The 19,837-nt window shown below is 65.8% G+C and overlaps 2 protein-coding genes across 2 annotated transcripts; one reads left to right on the plus strand and one right to left on the minus strand.

The window, feature by feature from the left end:
* The first annotated feature begins 2,364 nt into the window (after positions 1 to 2,364).
* Positions 2,365 to 7,474, plus strand: GPR37L1 (G protein-coupled receptor 37 like 1). The gene is made up of 2 exons (XM_079763399.1): positions 2,365 to 3,018; positions 5,964 to 7,474. The coding sequence occupies exons 1-2, from the start codon at positions 2,386 to 2,388 to the stop codon at positions 6,801 to 6,803; spliced, it is 1,473 nt and encodes a 490-aa protein (XP_079619525.1). The 5' UTR covers positions 2,365 to 2,385; the 3' UTR covers positions 6,804 to 7,474.
* A 2,826-nt stretch (positions 7,475 to 10,300) lies between these two features.
* On the minus strand, positions 10,301 to 18,793 carry ARL8A (ARF like GTPase 8A). The gene is made up of 7 exons (XM_079763525.1): positions 18,527 to 18,793; positions 14,375 to 14,455; positions 14,211 to 14,284; positions 13,002 to 13,095; positions 12,801 to 12,868; positions 12,507 to 12,577; positions 10,301 to 11,889 (listed from the first exon to the last, which is right to left on the minus strand). The coding sequence occupies exons 1-7, from the start codon at positions 18,647 to 18,649 to the stop codon at positions 11,840 to 11,842; spliced, it is 561 nt and encodes a 186-aa protein (XP_079619651.1). The 5' UTR covers positions 18,650 to 18,793; the 3' UTR covers positions 10,301 to 11,839.
* Positions 18,794 to 19,837: the final 1,044 nt, after the last annotated feature.

Consider the following 19,837-nt stretch of genomic DNA (forward strand, 5'->3'; position numbering starts at 1 on the left):
ACAGCACGGAGAGGCCAAGCACTTGGCCAGGTCCCCCCCCCCCCCCAGCACCGGAGGGGCAGAGCCTGAGGTCTCGTTCCGGACCCAGGTCTCGGCGGGTGGGTGCCCGCCCGTGGACCGCCCGGCACGGGGTTCAGAGTGGCACCCGTGACCGCCCGGGGCCTCCCTCGTCCAGGGCCCGGGGCAGCCCCCGCCTCTGACCCACCCCGTCCCACCTAAGCACCCTTTTTGTCCCCGGCCGTAGGGAAATCCCGAGGGAGGAGGATGGGGAATCCCTGGGATCGGGCAGACATTCCCACGGGCAGGAGTCTCGCCGCCCGCTGGCCTCGGGGACTCGGACCGGCCTGCACCTGGCCTGCAGGGAGGGGTGGCCCTCGAAGCGGCAGCTGGGACAGGAGCAGAGCGTTGGGGGGGCCCATGTGCGGCGCCCTCAGGGGGAGTGAGGAATGCGGGGGGCACATCCCCTGGCACTTGGTGTCGGGGTGCCGAGGGCTGGGGGCCAGGCGGGGGGAGGGGACGATGGGGGAGCGAGGCCCGGTCACTGGACATCTGTCTCCCCCTAGTGGCCTCTGCCGGTCCAGCCGACCCCACGGAACCAGGGAAGCCCTGTCAGGGGTCAGAGTTCACCCAGCACCTCCTCCGTGCGGCGCGGGGTGACGGGGGCACATCCATGAGAGCGAAGGAGGAGCAGAGGGGGCTCAGCCTGTGCCCAGGGCGACCCCTCGTGGCACGTGCCCGACTTGGGCCCCGAGGTCTGAGCTGGCTGCGGCTCTGTTCCTCTCCGGACCTGTTTCCACTTTTTATTTTTTATTTATTTATTTTTAAAGTATATTTTATTGATTTTTTACAGAGAGGCGGGGAGAGGGATAGAGAGCCAGAAACATCGATGAGAGAGAAACATCGATCAGCTGCCTCCTGCACACCCTCTACTGGGGATGTGCCCGCAACCAAGGTACATGCCCTTGACCAGAATCGAACCCGGGACCCTTCCGTCCGCAGGCCGACGCTCTATCCACTGAGCCACACCGGTTAGGGCTGGACCTATTTCCACTTAAAAAAAAAATTTTTTTTAAATTTTTTATTGATTTCAGAGAGGAAGGGAGAGGGAGAGAGAGATGGAAACCTCAATGATGAGAGAGAACCACGGATCGGCTGCCTCCTGCATGTCTCCCACTGGGGAAAGAGCCTGCCACCCGGGCAGGTGCCCCGACCAGAAATCAAACCGTGACACCCCTGAGCCACGCTGGCTGGGCCAGGCTAGGTTTTCTGTTTTGTTTTTTGTTTTGTTTTTAAATATATATGTATTTTCTATTGATTTCAGAGAGGAAGGGAGATAGAGAAATAGAAACATCAACGATGAGAGAGAATCACGGATCGGCTGCCTCCTGCGCGTCCCCTGCTGGGGGGCATCGAGCCTGCAACCTGGGCATGTGCCCTTGGCCAGAATCGAACCTGGGACCCTTCAGTCCGCAGGCGGACGCTCTGTCCACTGAGCCACGCTGGCTGGGCCGGACGAGGTTTTTTTTTTTTTTTTAAATATATTTTATTGATTTTTTGCAGAGAGGAAGGGAGAGGGAAAGAGAGTTAGAAACATCGATGAGAGAGAAACATCGATCAGCCGCCTCCTGCATGCCCCCTACTGGGGATGTGCCTGCAACCAAGGTACGTGCCCTTGATGGGAATCGAACCTGGGACCCTTCAGTCCGCAGGCCCACGCGCTATCCACTGAGCCACACTGGCCGGGCCGGGCGAGGCTTTTTACCGCTGCTGCTTTCCGAGGGCATTGGTGCGGCCAGGGGCCCGGCCGACGGACACGTGCCCGGCTCTGGACTTGGGCCAGGCCCCCGCCTTGCTCTGCAGCCTCGGGGTCTCTGACCCCAAACATGGCCATGTTGTCCTTACCCCCCCCCCACCCCCCGCCCCCCTCGGGCTGCTGTGAGGGGAGACGGGACGTCAGCTGAGCGCACAGGGGCCGACTGCGTGCCCAGTGAATGACAGCGGCAGGCGCAGCGGCTGCCTTAGGTGGGGGTCCCAGCTCCGGTCCCGCCCCTGCTCCCCGTGGGACCCAGGTCCCGTCTGGCTCCCGTGGCCGGAGCGGGCGGCCCCCGAGGGCTGCGGGGCTGACACGCTGTCGCCCGTGGGGCCCGAGGAGGAGTGTCCTGCAGGGCAGCAGGGGGAGCTGTGTGTCCAGCAGAGGGCCCTGCCCAGCCCGCGGCCGGCGGGGCGGGCGGGAGCGGCTGGAGGCCACCGGGGAGGGTGGTGATGCCAGACGCCTCCCGGGGGCGGGCCGAGCGGCCAGCTGCTTCTCTCTGGTCCTCGGGCACCACCGGGGCCCCTGCCCTCACCTGCTCTCCGCGGGACAGCTGCCTCTTGCCGTCGGCGGCCATGCGGTGGCTGTGGCCCCTGGCCGTCTCCCTCGCGGCGGCGGCGGCTGCGGGGCTGAGCGGCGTGCCTGGGGACACCCCCCTGCACCCCGGGAGGCTCCCGGCCGGGGCCCTGGACCCGAGGAGCCGGCCCCGGAGAGGCACGGAGGACGAGGAGGCCCAGGGCGTGCAGAAGTACGTGCCCGAGGCCTGGGCCGAGTTCCCCCGGCCCCTCCGCCCCCCTGCTGGCCCGCAGCCCACCGAGCCCTGGGCGACCACCAGCCCCCGCCCGGGTGACACTGGGGACACCCCAGGCAGCGGGCCAGCGCCGGGGGGCCCTCCGACGGGGGTGCCCGGGCAGCGGCTGCAGATGCAGAACCCCCTGTACCCGGTGACCCAGCGCTCCTACGGCGCCTACGCCATCCTGCTGCTGGCCCTGGTGGTGTTCGCCGTGGGCATCGTGGGCAACCTGGCGGTCATGTGCGTGGTGGGGCACAGCTACCACCTGAAGAGCGCCTGGAACGCCATCCTGGCCAGCCTCGCCCTCTGGGACTTCCTGGTCCTCTTCTTCTGCCTGCCCGTCGTCATCTTCAACGAGCTCGCCAAGCAGCGGCTGCTGGGGGACGCGTCCTGCCGGGCTGTGCCCTTCTTGGAGGTGGGTGTCTGGGGGGCCGCGAGCCGTGGGTGGGTGTGGGCGCGCAACCCTGCGACCCCGCGACCCGGGGCCTGAGCACAGTCTTGCTGCGTCTCCAGGGAACTGGCTGTGGGTGGCTCTCGGGGTGAGCGGCTCCCCGGGGTGCAGGGCCTGGGTGCGGGGCGGCCGGGCATCCCCTGCGGGAGCTGCTCAGGGCGGCTGTCCCCGCTCTGTCTCTGCGCTGCCCCCCGCCCTCTCTCCCCCTTTCCGTCCTTCGGGCGTCTGACTCTCCCGAGGGTCCCCTTCCGGTGCCCAAACCCGGGCCTGTGGTGCCCTCACCGGGAATCAAACCTTGACCTCCTGGTTCACAGGTCAATGCTCAACCCCTGACCCATGCCAGCCGGGCTCCATTGATGTTCAGAGATAGTAGCAGGGATGGAGAGAGAGAGAGAGAGAAACATGGATGGGAGAGAGACACACATCCATTGGTGTGTCGCCTCCCCCCGCGAGCCCTGACCGGGGCCGAGGATCGAAACCTGCGACCCAGGGACGCGGTGTCCTTGACCGGGAATCAAACCCATGGCCTTTGGGTGTGCGCGGGAGGTGGTGCTCTAACCATTGAGCGACACCAGCCAGGACAGGAATGAATTCTTGAAGGATTAAGTGGCGCTTAGGATAAAGGGCTTAGAATGAGAGGAATTCGATAGCTGGTGGTTTTTCCTGGAAGTGGCCTGGGGAGGGGTGCTGGTATGCGGAGACCCACCCTGACCCACCCTCTGGCCCCAGGCCTCCTCGCCACCCTCTTCCCCTCTTGGAGGGCAGCGGTCGGTCACCCACGAGCCCTCCTTGTAGGAAGGGTGGTAGGCGGAAGTCCAGGACCAAGTTCAAGGGGGGGCTCAGGAATGACTCTTTTTTTTAAAAAAATATATGTTTTATTGATTTTTTTACAGAGAGGAAGGGAGAGGGAGAGAGAGCTAGAAGCATCGATGGGAGAGAAACATTGATCAGCTGCCTCCTGCACACCCCCCACTGGGGATGTGCCCGCAACCAAGGTTCATGCCCTTGACCGGAATCGAACCCGGGACCCTTCAGTCCGCAGGCCGACGCTCTATCCACTGAGCCACACCGGTGAGGGCAGGAATGACTCTTGAGATGTCCGGCGAGAGGCAGGGGGAGGAGGAGAGAGCCGGTGGCTTGCCCAGCCAGAGGCCGCCCTGCGGGGGGTCGGCACGTCTCACCAAGGACGCCCGGTGGCCCCGCTCACAAGTGGGGGGCCGTGTCCCCGAGCGGGAGGGCCGAGCGTGGCGGAGGCGCCGAGCGCAGTCCTGTGTGGGCCTTGTCCTCGGACGGCGGGAGGCCCGGCTCCCTTTCTTCTCCCGGGCACTCGCCGCGGCGGCAGCCCTGGCGGCTTCCTCTTGGCTCCCAGGCGGTTTTCCTGTCGGCTCAGGGAGCGCCCACGGGGAGGGTGGGCGAGTTCGCGACCCCACGTGGCCAAGCCCCGCTGCTCCGGGCAGGGCCAGGGAGAGCATGGGAGTGTGTTTGTGGGTGTGTGTGAGCCGTGCTCCCCGAGACCAGGCATTTGCACGTAACGGGGGCAGGACCAAGACCACGTAACCTGCAAAGACCGGGACTCCTGAGCCCCTGTGTGGACTCTGCCTTGGAGACGCTTTCCACGTCCCAGGAGCCAGAGTGTCTGGGGGGCCCACAGTCCCCCAAAGCCAGAGAGGCCAGGCCGGCTGCCCGGGGGGCCTCAGCTCTGCCCTCCAAGGTCTGTCCTGACAAGCAGTTTCCTCTTTTTTTTCTTTTTTTAATATATTTTATTGATTTTTTACAGAGAGGAAGGGAGAGGGGTAGAGAGTTAGAAACATCAATGAGAGAGAAACATCGATCAGCTGCCTCCTGCACACCCACCACTGGGGATGTGCCCGCAACCAAGGTACATGCCCTTGACCGGAATCGAACCCGGGACCCTTCAGTCCACAGGCCGACGCTCTATCCACTGAGCCACACCGGTCAGGGCTCTTCTTCTTCTTCTTTTGTTTTTAATGTATTTTTATTGGTTTCAGAGAGGAAGGGAGAGGGAGAGAGCGATAGAAACATCAATGAGAGAGAATCATGGATCGGCTGCCTCCTGTATGCCCCACACTGGGGATCGAGCCCGCAACCCGGGCGTGTGCCCTTGACCGGGAATGGGACCGTGACCTCCTGGTTCCTGGGTCGACGCTCAACCACGGAGCCTCGCCGGCCGGCCGGGTGCAATTCCCTGCTCTGAAGGCGGCTGGTTGTTGCGAGGACCTGACGGCAGAGGGGAGGTGCCTGGCGAGTACACAATGCTCCGTGCAGCCCTGGCCGGGGTGGCTCAGTGGATAGAGCGTCGGCCTGTGGACTGAAGGGTCCCGGGTTCGATTCCGGTCAAGGGCATGTACCTCGGTTGCAGGCTCCTCCCCGGCCCAGGCCCTGGTCGGGGCGCATGCAGGAGGCAACCCATCGACGCGTTTCTCTCACATCGATGTTTCTCTCTGTCTCCCTCTCTCTTCCGCTCTCCCTAAAAACCAATGGGAAAATATCCTCGGGCGCCCTGACCGGTGTGGCTCAGTGGATGGAGCATCGGCCTGCGGACTGAAGGGTCCCGGGTTCGATTCCGGTCAAGGGCATGGACCTTGGTTGCGGGCACATCCCCAGTGGGGGGTGTGCAGGAGGCAGCTGATCGATGATTCTCTCTCATCGATGTTTCTAACTCTCTATCCCTCTCCCTTCCTCTCTGTAAAAAATCAATAAAAATATTTAAAAAAAAAAGAAAAAAAAAAAGAAAATATCCTCGGGGGAGGATGAACAACAACAACAAAAAAAACCCCAAAATGCTCCGTGCACATCGCGGGCGGTTCCTGCTGCCCCCCCCCCCTCCACCCACCGCTCAGCCCCTGGTCTGACCCGTGGCTTCCCTCTCCCTCCCCGTCTTCGCCCAGGTCTCCTCTCTGGGGGTCACGACCTTCAGCCTCTGCGCCCTGGGCATCGACCGCTTCCACGTGGCCACCAGCACGCTGCCCAAGGTGCGGCCCGTCGAGCGGTGCCAGTCCATCCTGGCCAAGCTGGCCGTCATCTGGGTGGGCTCCATGACGCTGGCCGTGCCCGAGCTCCTGCTGTGGCAGCTGGCGCAGGAGCCCGCCCCGGCCCCCGCGGGGGGCACCGTGGACACCTGCGTGATGCGCCCCTCGGCCGGCCTGCCCGAGTCCCTCTACTCGCTGGTCATGACCTACCAGCACGCCCGCATGTGGTGGTCCTTCGGCTGCTACTTCTGCCTGCCCGTCCTCTTCACCGTCACCTGCCAGCTGGTGACCTGGCGCGTGCGGGGGCCCCCCGGGGGGCGGAGGCCCGCGTCGTGCCCGGCGGCGGCGGCGGCGGCGGGCAAGCACGGGCAGGGCGAGAGCCAGCCCAACGCCACGGTGGTGGGGCTGACCGCGGTCTACGCCCTGTGCACGCTGCCCGAGAACGTCTGCAACCTCGTGCGGGCCTACCTGGCCGCCGAGCTGAGCCGCCAGACCCTGGGCCTGCTGGGCCTGGTCACCCAGTTCTCCGCCTTCTTCAAGGGCGCGCTCACCCCCGTGCTGCTGCTGTGCGTGTCGCGGCCGCTGGGCCGGGCCTTCCTGGACTGCTGCTGCTGCTGCTGCGAGGCGTGCGGGGGCCCCGCGGACGCCCGGGCGGCCCCCGGCGCGGACGGCAAGCTCAAGACGGAGATGTCCGCCTCCATCTACTTCCACAAGCCCAGGGAGTCGCCCGCGCTCCTGCCCCTGGGCACGCCCTGCTGAGGCCGGGCCCCGGGGGGCCTGCGCGTGTCCCTGTCCCCGCGGGTCTGGCTGGGACGGCCCGGCCGGCTTGCTCTTCGGAGGTGGATGGCGGGGGAGGCCCTGGTGTGGAGGGTCCGGGCAAGTTTGGGGTCCTCCCCACGCAGGCCCTTCCTGTCCCAGCCGGGGGCGGACTGTGATGCTTGTAGATCCTTAGAAACGGCCCCAAACTCCCCGTCCCACCAGCTGGGAGCCCCAAGTTCCGCTGGTCCCAGCCCCCCAGGGGTGCCCTCCCTGAGCCCCTCTGCGCGCCCCCCACCCATCCCGGAATAGGGGGGGCTCTTTGGAGACCAGCCTGACCTGGCTCTTCTCTGCACCCGATTCGTCCCAGCCTGGACCCTCCCTCCTTCTGGCGCCGTCTCTTCTTCTGGAGGCTTCTCTTCCCTTCCTCCTCCTCCTCCTCGTCCTCCTCGTCCTCCTCCTCCTCCTCCTCGTCCTCCTCCTCCTCCTCGTCCTCCTCGTCCTCCTCCTCCTCCTCCTCCTCCTCCTCGTCGTCCTCCTCCTCCTCCTCCTCGTCCTCGTCCTCCTCCTCGTCCTCCTCCTCCTCCTCCTCCTCGGTGCCCTGGGCTGCCTCGTCCCCACACCCTTCATTAGGTGCTCCCCCGTAGAAGGCCTTTCTTAAAACACAATAAAGTAGACAGAACTAGCCCTGTGCCCACTGGACTTCCTTCTGCCCGTCCTGGGGGTGCTCAGGGGTGCCCGGGCCTTCCCGGGGGGGGGGCAGTGCCCAGGGGGGGACTCCTGGCCACCTGTGGGTTGACGGCTTTATTTTACTTATTTATTTTAAATGTATTTTTTAAAAATATATTTTATTGATTTTTTTACAGAGAGGAAGGGAGAGGGATAGAGAGTTAGAAACATCGATGAGAGAGAAACATCGATCAGCTGCCTCCTGCACACCCCCCACTGGGGATGTGCCCGCAACCAAGGTACATGCCCTTGACCGGAATCGAACCTGGGACCCCTGAGTCCGCAGGCCGACGCTCTATCCGCTGAGCCACACCGGTGAGGGCTTAAATGTATTTTTATTGAGAGGGAGAGAGAGAGAGAAACATCGACGATGAGAGAGAATCACGGACCGGCTGCCTCCTGCACGCCCCCCACTGGGGATGGAGCCCACAACCTGGGCGTGTGCCCTGACCGGGAATCGAACCCTGACCTCCTGGTTCACAGGTCGACGCTCAACCCCTGAGCCACGCTGGCCGAGGGCTTTAGAGGGGCAGGTGGATGGAGGGCGCTCAGCCAGGGTCCCTGGGGAGTCAGAGGGCTGCCAGCTAGCTGTGCCCCCCGGAGCCCCACCCCGCTCCCCTCTCCACAAAGCCCCCATTCGAGGGGCACCAGCAGCAGCCCCCCCCCCCCCCCCCCCCCCGTGAGCCCGGGCTTCCAGCCGCTGCCTCTGAGAGCTCCTCTTGTTACTCAGGACGTCGGCGTGCAGCTGCCTGTCCCCGGCCTGCCCCCACCCCCCTTCCCCGGGGCTCCACCCCCTGCCCCCCCCCCGCCTGCCCCCGCAGCTCTTCCTGCTGGTCCTGCCCTGGGCATCCACCCCCTTGGGCAGCCTGGGCCTGTTTGGACCCAGAGAATTGGCACTGGGCACATCACCGGGGACCATCAGCCCCGCCATGACCGCGCCCGGCCCCGGCGTCCTGCTGCCTTCCGAACCCCAGAACCACCGGCAAGTCTGCCCGCCAGGCCCACCTAGAACCTCTGCTTGGGGGCTCAGAGGGTCCCTGGGGGCCCCGTGGGGAGGGGCGGGGTGCCCGGGGCCCTGGGCGCCTTCTCCTCAGCCCGCCCCTCCCACACCCCTTGTCCTCAGCCCGCCCTGTCCCCAAACCTCCCCCCTCCCCCGCCCTGGGATCTGAACAGCCTTGTTCTCCATCCCTGGCACCCACCCACCCCCGGGCCCATGACGCCGGGAGGGAGGGAGGCCGTTGCTAGGAGACCCACCCATCCCTCCGAGGACCTGTTGCCGCGGCGATGGCAGCCGCAGCTTTGTCTGTGGAGAGTGAAGATGGGGGGGGGGGGGCAGGGGGCGATGGCCGGCCTGCTTTTCCTCCAACTCGTCCCCGGTCCTGGATGCCCCTGAGGGAGGAGGGGGCCGGGGTGAACCGAGGTGAAGTCGGATCTGGGCAGAGCTGAGGATGGAGGGCGGGCGGCGGGGCGGGGGGACCCCTCCGCATCCTGTTTGGGGGCCTCTTCCACAAAGGACACCCTCTGCCTCTCCCTCGGGCTTGGCCAGCTCCAGGGCTGAGCGGGGCGGGGGGGGGGGGGTCCCCGAGGCTGTGCCCAGCCTCTGCCCCGCCTGCCAGCCAGAGCTAAGGCCTGCATAGCAGCCAGCAGGCCAGCGGGGCCTTGGGAACGGACACTGTCCTGCGCCCCCCCCCCGCCCCCCTCCCGGCTGGCTGGCTGGGCGACAATGTGGCCTTTGTTGCTCAGGGGTCCCCGACTGGGCACAGGGGTGGGCGGCGGCCATGAGCTGGACGCTGAACTCGCTCCCCAGGACGGACGTCAGGAGAGCACCCTCAGACCCTGGGCCGGGTGGGAGGGGGCCGACCCATGGATCCCCCCCCCCCACAGCGGGCAGGTGGGTGGGGGACAATGCACTTCGGGGGGGGGGGCATCGCCTCACTTCGGTCAGCCGGACACCATCGCTGAACGTCTCGGCTCAGCTTTGCTGTCGGAGTCGGGGGACGCCTCCCTCCCCACACTGGTGGGATGAGAACACGAGGAGGAGCATGGGGGTGGGGGTGGGGGGTAACCCCGGCCCCTGCCTTCCCCTGGGGACTTCAGCTCTGCAGGGCCAGAGACGGCCTGGCCTGGGCTGCGGACACGGGGCCACTGACACGGAGGCAGGTCCGTCCCCGCTCTGTTCTCCCCCGTGGTGCTCAGGCGTCTGCCGTGTGCAGGCCCGGCTGCATGTCCCAGCTCCAACCTCACACCCCCGACCCCCCAGAGGACGCAGCCCCGAGAAAGGCCGGTCAGCCCCACACAGCCCCTCCTGCTCCCCAGGCTCCAGGCCAGGGCAGCGCCTGTCGCTGGAGAGGGGACCCCAGCTCCATCCTCCCGGGGGCGGGGGGGGGGGGGGTGAGGCATGTTGTGAGGAAGGCCATGACGCTGTTTACTGAACTGCCCAGCTGTGCCCTGAGCTCCTCTGGCCGTGGGCCCGTCCTCCCAGGCCACCACGTCTGGGCGGCTCCGGCTCCGAGGACCAGGAGGCAGAGGCCTGGGGCGGGGAGGGCGTGGGGGTGTGGACGGCTGGGGCAACTCAGCCAACAGGGCAGCCCCGGCTCAGAGCCCCACCTGGAGGGCAGCTGGGCCGGCTCAGACCCTGGGAGCTCCGTCTTCCTGTAGGGCCAGGTGAGCGAGCACCACTGCGGGGGGGGGGGGGGGGGGGGGGGCGGGGCGGCGGGGGGAGGGAGGAGGCTGGGGGAGGCGGGGCCTCCTGAGAAACTAGGTCAAGATGGCTCAGGATTCGGGTGAGCTGGGCCGGCAGCTGTGGGCGCCCAGGAGGGGCACACGGGTGTGTGTGGGGGGCCGACGGCTGGAAGTGGGCAGGGGGTGAGGGTACTGCCCCTCCCAGCCCAGGAGGGAGGCTGCCAAGCTCTGCCATGGACACAGTCAGCGGCTCCAGCTGGGCCGTGGGGAGTGGGGTCCCCCTCAGGCTGTGAGGACACCGAGGCCCCGCCCCCTCCCACACCGTCCCCCCCCCACGATGCCCCAGGCCCCAGGCGGTCCCTTAAACAGACCCCTGAGCTCCACTTGGCCGCTGCCAGCAGAGAGGAGGCGGGCGAGGGTGGGGCACCCCCGTGGGAGGCGCCCAGGGAAATGCCCTTGCGAGCCCGTGGGCACCCACCTCCCCCTCTCCCGGTGGCCTTTGGTGCCCGTGGGTGGGGGTGCGGGTGCCCCCCCCCCGGAAAAACAGCGGACACCTCACCCCCCAGCACAAAATGGCTAATTTATTCATGTTGTTGTTAGGAGGCAAAAAAAAAAAATGTACAGTGACAAGAATCGTGTTCCAAACAGAGGTTAAATAGGAGCTGGAATGTATATTAAAATAAAAATAAAAAGGACCATCACTTTACAAATCATTAAATTAAAACCAACAAACAAACAAACACAGCAGAACCCGGAGAGCCACCCCCCATGCTGAGCGCCCTCCTTGTGCGACCGTAAAAAAAAAAAAAAAAAAACGAGAACAGAAAGCGAGGTGCCCGTGGGGGTGGGGGGAGGCCTGGGAGGGGCAGAGGCTGCGGCCACAGGGCCATGGGCATATGGGCATGGGGTGCTGGGCCCCTGCCCCCCGGGCCTGGTGGTCTCGGGCAGCTGGCTGTGCCGGGGGCCCTAGGAGGCAGGGGGCCGAGAGGGGTGCCTCTGGGGGCTCCGTGGGGAGGTGGCATGCGGGCGGGACCGCCAGGCTGGGAGGCGGGCGTGCACAGGGCGTGGGGCGGCCACCAGTGTCCAGGCTGGTACCTGCCCCACGTGGTGCCCGCAACCCTCCTCCCCTCCAGGCCGCCCCTCCCGGACCCCGCCTGGCCCCCCCCCGCAGCATCGAATGGTTGATTTTAGTCTTTGCTTAAATTAAAAAATTAAAATATATATACATATATATACTGTACACACAGGACGATAACAGAAGTGTTGAAGAGGGCGGGACAGGGACGGGGAACAGGGGACAGGGGCGGGGGGGGGGGGGGGCTGGGGCCAGGGCTGCTGAGAGGGGGAAGCAGGGTGGGGGAGGGGCCGGGGCGAGGGGACGGTAAGGGGGAGATTAGGGGACCAGGGGAGCGATTTATTTTACAATAAAAACAGGAGTTCAAACCTCAGCAGAACAGGACTCTGGGGTCCCCAGAGGGCCCCTCCCCACACCAGCGATGCGGGGTGGGGGGGCTTTGGGGGGACGCGGGGTGGGCTTGGGGGGTGGGGCGCGGGGTGGGCGGGGAGCTCGGCTTCAGGTCTGGGTGATGGGTGGGTCCCTGGTCTGAGGGTGAGGGGCCGCCGCAGTCTCAGCTTCTCCGTGACTTCGAGTGCTGGATAAGCCACTGTAGGGTGATGTCTGTGGGGGGGGGGGGAGGAGAAGAGAGGGGGTGACGGGGCGTCCCCCTGGGGCAGTGACGAGGCCCAGGGCTCCCCAAACTGCAGACAGGACCCATCCTCAGGGCATCAAAGCTCAGAGCCATCCAGCTCGGAACAGCCCCGGACAGGGGGCAGGGGCGTCGGGGTGCTGAGAGCCGGAGCAGGAGGGGTCTGGGAGGCGCCCGCCCCACGTGGGGTGTTACCGGTGGGGGAGGCCAGGCCCGGGGAAGGCCGACAGAGCAGGTGAGGTGCTCAGAACGGGGGCCTCGCCCGGCTGGCGTGGCTCCGCGGTCCAGCATCGACCCAGGAACCAGAGGCACGCGGGAGGCAGCCCACTGACGATGTTTCTCTCTCGTTGATGTTTCTCTCTCTCCCTCTCCCTCTCTAAAAAAACCAGTAAGTACATTAAAAAAAGAAAAAAAGAATGTGGCCTCCGACGGCCTGACCCCCACCCCCAGGAGAGCCACCGCGCTCTGGGCTTCCAGGAAAGGGTGGGAGTGAGGGCTTTGGGGACCCGGGCGCTGAGTCACCCAGAGGGGCCCCTCCCGTCCTCCCCTGCCCCCCCCTTACTGCCCCTCCCCCCCCAAATCCACGCACCAATGTTGTCCTTTTCTTTGCAGGAAATGGAGTAACAGCAGATCTCTCGGTCCTGGATGGCAGACAGATTCCTGGGGGGGGGGGGGGGGGGCGGGAACCAGAGATGAATGGGCCCTAGGCCAGGGGCTGGGGTTCGGCTCTGGGCCTGGGGTTGGGCCCCCAAGGCGGGAGGCGGCTCCCAGGCGGGTGGGCTCTGCTGCCCCCGTGTGGCCATCCCTGAGAACAGCAGCTCGCCCGCTGGCTCTCAGGTGCCTGGGGGTTTGGGGAGCTCGCGAGAGAGGTCACGGGACTCACATTTTCTCAATCAGCTCCTTCTCATCCAGGGCTCCCGGGAGGTCTCGCTTGTTCCCCAGGACTAAGACCTGCAGAGAAGGGAGGACGGGGGCCCAGGTCCAGGGGGGCTGTGGCCGGGCTTCTGCCCTCTGCCTGCTCCGCCCGCCTTCCCCCCGCCCCCCCATGTCCTCGGCCGCCCTGGGACCCCGTGGGGCAGCTGACCGGGATCCCCTGCAGCTGGGGCTTGTCCAGCAGGTTGTGCAGCTCGTTCTTGGAGGCCTCGATCTTCTCCTGGTCAGCGGCATCCACCATGTACCTGGGAGACGGGGTGGCACGGCCCGTGACTTCACAGGTGAGAGGGCGGGGCAGGAGTGCGGCCCAGGGGGTGGGGGGGAGCCTGTGTGCCTGGGCCTGGCGGGGGCCCCGGGAATGTCTCCTGGGCTGATGGACATGAGACCTGCAGGCACTCCAGGCCTCTGAGCCTGGGCCCCGGGGGTCAGCCCCGAGCCTGGGCCCCAGGGGTCAGCTGTGAGCCTGGGTCCCAGAGGTCAGCCCCGAGCCTGGGTCCCCGAAGTCAGGCCCGAGCCTGAGTCCCAGAGGTCAGCCCCGAGCCTGGGTCCCAGAGGTCAGCCCCGAGCCTGGGTCCCCGAGGTCAGCCCCGAGCCTGAGTCCCAGAGGTCAGCCCCGAGCCTGGGTCCCAGAGGTCAGCCCCGAGCCTGGGTCCCCGAGGTCAGCCCCGAGCCTGGGTCCCAGAGGTCAGCCCCGAGCCTGGGTCCCAGAGGTCAGCCCCGAGCCTGGGTCCCAGAGGTCAGCCCCGAGCCTGGGTCCCAGAGGTCAGCCCCGAGCCTGGGTCCCAGAGGTCAGCCCCGAGCCTGGGTCCCCGAAGTCAGCCCCGAGCCTGGGTCCCAGAGGTCAGCTCTGAGCCTGGGCCCCGGGGGTCAGCCCCGAGCCTGGGCCCCGGAGGTCAGCTATGAGCCTGGGCCCCCGAGGTCAGCTCTGAGCCTGGGCCTCGGGGGTCAGTTCTGAGCCTGGGCCCCCGAGGTCAGCCCCGAGCCTGGGCCCTGGGGGTCAGCCCCGAGCCTGGGCCCCGGGGGTCAGCCCCGAGCCTGGGTCCCAGAGGTCAGCCCCGAGCCTGGGTCCCAGAGGTCAGCCCTGAGCCTGGGCCTCGGGGGTCAGTTCTGACCCTGGGCCCCCGAGGTCAGCCCCGAGCCTGGGCCCTGGGGGTCAGCCCTGCGCCTGGGACCCCGAGGTCAGCCCTGAGCCTGGGACCCCGAGGTCAGCCCTGAGCCTGGGTCCCCGAGGTCAGCCCTGAGCCTGGGACCCCGAGGTCAGCCCCGAGCCTGGGTCCCTGAGGTCAGCCCCGAGCCTGGGCCCTGCAGGTGGTGAGGCGGGGGAACAGGGGAGGCTGGGGTCGTGACCCCGGGCACTCACACGATGGCGCTCACTCCTCGGCAGTAGCGCTCCCACATGCTGCGGAAGCGGGGCTGTCCCCCGATGTCCCAGAGCTGAGCGAGAAGAGGGGGCGGCGGGCTCAGCAGCCGGCGGGCAACCAGACCCTCCACGCCCCCCCCCACCCCTCCTCCCTCCGCGCCCACCTTGATGGTCACGTTCCCCTTGGTGATCTTGCGCATGTTGAATCCGACCGTGGGGATCATGTCCTCGTTGAACTGTCCTGACTGGAGGGAGAAGTCGGGATTGGAAACGGGGTAACAACAATCAACAGGACCCGCAGGGGGCCCCCCCGGCTGCGAGGATGACGGCGAGAGGTCAGAGGTCTCCCAGCGACCCCTGCAGATGGCAGAGGTCACGGTTCGATTCCCAGTAGGGGGCACACGCCGGGGTGGCGGGCTCGATCCCCAGGGTGAGGCGTGCAGGAGGCAGCCGGTCGAGGATTCTCTCTGATCATGGATGTTTCTCTCTCTCCCTCTCCCTCTCCCTTCCTCTCTGAAATCATTAAGAATATATTTTTTATAAAAAACGGTAAGAAGCCCTAACCCAGTGGTCGGCAAACTCATTCGTCAGCAGAGCCAAACATCAACAGGACAACGACTGAAATTTCTTTGGAGAGCCACATTTTTTAAACTTAAACGTCTTCTAACGCCACTTCTTTAACATAGACTCGCCCAGGCCGTGGTATTTTGTGGAAGAGCCACACTCAAGGGGCCAAAGAGCCGCATGTGGCTCGCGACCCGCAGTTTGCCGACCACGGCCCTAACTGGTTTGGCTCAGTGGATAGAGCGTCGGCCTGCTGACTGAAGGGTCCCGGGTTCGATTCCAGACAAGGGCATGTACCTTGGGTGCGGGCACATCTCCAGTAGGGGGCGTGCAGGAGGCAGCTGATCGATGTTTCTAACTCTCTATGCCTCTCCCTTCCTCTCTGTCACAAAATCAATAAAATATATTTTTTGAAAAAAGGTAAGAAACTAGAGGACCCACAGGCTCCCATGAAATTAAAAACCCCACCTGGCACACGTTATCGTGAGCCAACGGGGTGCCAGTGCCGCCGTGACCCCCGCTAATGGGGTGCCCCGTCAGGATTTCCTGTCCCCGGTCCTGTCTCTGGGCTCACCAGCTCCTCACTGGAGACCAACCATGGCCCAAAACTATTAAGGGGAAAAGCTCCAGAAACACACAATTCCGAAGTTTTAAATCGCGCGCCGTTCGGAGCAGCGTGATGACGTCTCGCGCCGCCACCCCACGCCGTCCCGCCCGTGAATCGGCCCTTTGTCCGGAGCCGACAATAAGATAGTTTGTAGCTTTTTCAGTGCGTGGTTATAATGGCTCTGTGTTGTTATGAGTCATATTGCTGCTCATCTCTTACGGAGCCTGGTTTACCAAGTGAACTTTATCCCAGGTGTGTGTGTGTACAGGAAGAAACTTGGTCAAGAGCCCTGGCCGGGGTGGCTCCATGGATAGACCGTCGGCCTGCGGACCGAAGGGTCCCGGGTTCGATCCGAGTCAAGGGCACGTACCTCGGTGGCAGGCTCCTCCCTGGCGTGGCCCTAGTCGGGGCGCGTGCAGGAAGCAACCAATGCATGTGTTTCTCTCACATCGGTGTTTCTCTCTGTCTCTCCCTGTCTCTTCCACTCTCCCTAAAAATCAACGGAAAAACATCCTCGGGTGAGGATTTGAAAAAAAGAAAGAAAGAAAGCTGGTATAAAGATAGGGTTCGGTGCTATCCGCGATTTCAGGTACCCGTCGGGGTCGGGGGGCCACTGTGACCCTCGAGTCAGCTAGCCCAATGCTTGTCTGCACCTTGAAGCCCCTTGGGGTCGGCCCCCACTCCCCCAAAGTTCTCTAGGAGCCAGACATCCATCTTCCTGGGACACCCCCCCCCCCAGTTCCTACACCTTCCCCCCTGGGCACCCCCACCTTTAAGTATTGGAGAACAGCCCTCTCCTTCCCCTCAGGCATCCCATTTTCAGACGAGTCTTAGGTTCACGGGCGCATTGTCCCTGATTTTTTTTTCCCCAGCTCGCACGCACGCAGGGGGGACGGAGAGGGAGAACGTCGGTGGTGGGCTCGGGTCTGACTCCTCCTTTCTCCCCGAGAGGTGCTGTCCAGGGGATGTGCACGGGGCGGGCGGGGTGCCTGCTGGGCCCAGGCGCCTGAGGACCTGGAGTGACCCCGACCCTGGAACTCCCCTGCAGCCCACGGGATGCTTTTCCCGGGGGAGCCCCTTTATTTATTTATTTAGTTTGTGTGTTAATCCTCACCCAAGGTTATTTTTGCATTGATGTTTAGAGCGAGGGGAAGGGATGGAGAGACAGAGAGAGAGAGAGAGAGAGAGAGAGAGAAACATCGATGTGAGAGAGACACATCCATGGGTGGCTTCCTGTATGGGCCCCAACCAGGGCCAGGGATGCAGCGGGCAACCAAGGTACGTGTCCTTGGCCAGGAATTGAACCCAGGACCCTGTAGCCCACAGGCCAACGCTCTAACCACTGAGCAACACCGGCCAGGGTGGGAGGCCCCTTTCAGGGGCCACTGGCCTGCACGTTAGGGCGTGTGCGTGGAAGGACACGTTTCCTCTCCAAAGGGGGAGCGTGGGCTGGGGACGGGGACTGTCCCCCCTGTACGCCCCAGACACGCTCAACTCCGACAGTGGGCCCGTGACGCGGGTTCTGCCCCCGACCTACCACGCCGCCCAGCCTCTGCGTAGGATGCTGGCCTAGAGGGAACCCCCCCCAGACCAGGAAACGGAACCACTGGGGTTCCCCGGAACCCTGTCCGGGAACACGGCTTCGAGAATGCTCCCCGAGGACACCCCGGAGCCTGAGGGGGACACCTGGCTGGGTCACTAGGGCGGCAGCAGCTTATGTCCCCTCTCGGCCGCACCCCCCTCTCCCCCAGACGTCGCCGGGGTCCAGATGCCTGGAGGCCACGCCACGCTGGCCTGGATCAGGGTCAGGCCCTGTGTCCTGCTCAAGGGGCCCCCAGACCAGCCCCCCCTCCCCCCGGTCCATGCCACGTCTCCCCCGTGGTGTCTGACTCCAGGGCTACGGCCTGGGTAGACAGGAGGGCCCGCACCTTCGTGCCCCAAACCCCTGCGTGGGCCGCGCGATCCCACCCAGACACAGGCAGGGGCAGAGGTCATGTGCAGAGCAGAGTTGGAGAAAGGAGGCCGGCGCTTAGACGTGGGACCACAGGGTTCCTGTCCCTCCCGCCGCCCCCCAGACCCTCCGGTCTCAGGCGATGGATGCCCCTTCCGGGACCTGACAGGCAGGGGGTACCCAGCTGGCCCATCTCGTCAGCATTGTTGGCCTGGTCTCTGGCCAACCCACCATTCGCAGAATCCCCGGGTTGGGAGCTGGGACTGGGTCCCTGGTCCTTGCACCCTGGCAGCCCAGCCCCATCCAGCACCGCCCGGGAGCTCAGGCCAAGCAGGCCGCAGCCATTACTGCAGCCTTGTTCCTACCACAGAGCTCACCTTCCCCTTTTTCTCCAAGACGGAGGCTTAACTCCTTCCCCGCCGCGCCCGGGCACCCCCCTCGGCTGGACTACGGAGAGCCCTCAGGGCCACCGTCTCCCAGGTCCCCAGGGCGGGCAGTGCCCCTCCAAGTCATCTCTGGCCCCCGGCACCTCCTCCTGCAACTTCTGAGCCAGGCGGAGCCTCCAAACTCCCTTTAGGGTGCGATGCCACCCGCCCCGGACCCCCCAGAGGCCGCCGGGCCCAGCCCGGGAGGGGCCCTGGAGGAGGAGTCTGGCTCCAGCCTCGGGGCCTCCGCTGACTCCGCGACCCCGGGGACACCTTCCCTGCCCCTCCGTGGCGCGGGCGGGGAGGGCTTCCTTTCCGGGCGAGAAGGGGTTAAAGCCTCCGGGTGGGGCTGGCGGGGCCCGGGCCCCCTCCCCAGGCGCTGGGGCCTCCGGGTCGGCCACCCTCCGCAGGCTGGGCGGGCGCAGGCCTGGCACTTTCGCCCCGTCATGCCCCCTGGCGCGGGGGCGGAGGGGCCAGGCGCGGCGGGCAGGGGACCCCTCGGGCCTCGTGACCCCTCGGGCCGCCGCCGGTCCCGGCACCAGGCCTGTCTCTGGTCCCCCGCCCCCGTCGGGCCGGGAGGGAGGGAAGGAAGGAGGGAGAGCGGGGCGCGCGCACCCGCCCGGGTCCCCACGGGCTGTGCTAGGCCCCAGGCGCCCGGCCCGGCCCGGCCCGGCCAGGCGGGGACCTCGGCTCCCCCGGGAGCGGCGGGTTGGAGAGACAGGCCCCAGGCCGACCCCCCGCGCCCCAGCCGCGCGCGCCCCGCACGCACCGCGATCACGTTCACGAAGGTGGTCTTGCCCGAGTACTGCAGCCCGACCAGCGTGAGCTCCATCTCCTCCTTCCAGAACAGCGCCTTGAACCAGTCCAGCAGCTTGTTGAACAAAGCGATCATGGTGGCGGCGTGCGCTCTCGGCCGGGCGGCCGCGGTGCGCCGGGCGGGCTCGCGGGGCTGGGGCGCGGGGCGACTCGCGGCCGGATCGGCTCGCCGCTGGGTGTGGCCTCGGCGCCTCCTCCGCCGCCGCCGCCGCCGCCGCCCCCCGCGCGCCCGGAGCCGAGCCGGGGCCGCGTCCTGCTCGCGCCCGAGCGCGCGCGCCGCTCTCGCCGGAGCGGGGCCGGGGCGGGCGCGCGCGGGGCCCCGCGGGCTCAGGGGCTGGGCCTGACCCGCGGGCGGCAGCGGGCGGCGTCCGGGCCCCTGGGAGGCGCGAGGATTTCGTTTGATGGGTCCCCTGGCCCGGCTGGCGAGCCCGGCTGGCACCCTGTTCCTCCCCGAAGGGTGGGGGAGCTGGGTGGGTGCGCTCCCCCCGGAAAACGGGAAGGCGTGTCCGGGTGGAGAGGGCGGCTCACCCCCTTCCCAGGACCCGAAGGCCAGGCCTCCCGCTGGGAAAGAGGGGGGGGGGGAGGCTTTGTTCCCGGAACTCCCGTCTGTGGGCATCTAGGGGGACCCCCAGTTCCCTCCCCTGGCGTGTACCCAGCGTGGGGAGCCGCCGTGGGGGGGGGGGCGGTGGTCTGCCCACCCCTCTTGTTTTGTCCATAATTTACGGGAACCACGTGTTGAGGATTGTCTGGCCCAACATGAAATAGATGTTGGGGGTTGATGCTGACGTTTTACTAGTATCACTTAGGACAAGTCGCGGGGGAGCAGCTGGGGTGAGTGGGCAGTGAGGGGTCCCCACACTTTCCCTCCTCCAGGGACTTCCCTCTGTGGCCTGCGGGGACGGTGTGTGTGTGTGTGTGTGTGTGTGTGTGTGTGTGACACGTGGGGTGAGGAAGCCTCCAGCTCCTACGTGGACAATTTGGCCAAGGTCAGGACCAGAAGTTCCGGGGTCTAGCATCTTGGGGGGGTTGTGGGAGGGGGGGTTCCCGGGTGGAGGTGATCTTGTAACCCAGGAAGGCTGTACACAGCTGGAGTGGTTTGGGATTAATTCTTTTATTTTTATGAATATGTTTTTATTTTCTTAAAAAATACATTAAAAAAAATTGATTTCAGAGAGGAAGGGAGAGGGGGAGAGAGAGAGAGAGAAACATCCATGAGGAGAGAGAACCATGGATCGGCTGCCTCCTGCACGCCCCACACTGGGGA

This window comes from Cnephaeus nilssonii (assembly GCF_951640355.1).
Source record: "Cnephaeus nilssonii genome assembly, chromosome: 23".
NCBI lineage: Eukaryota > Metazoa > Chordata > Mammalia > Chiroptera > Vespertilionidae > Cnephaeus > Cnephaeus nilssonii.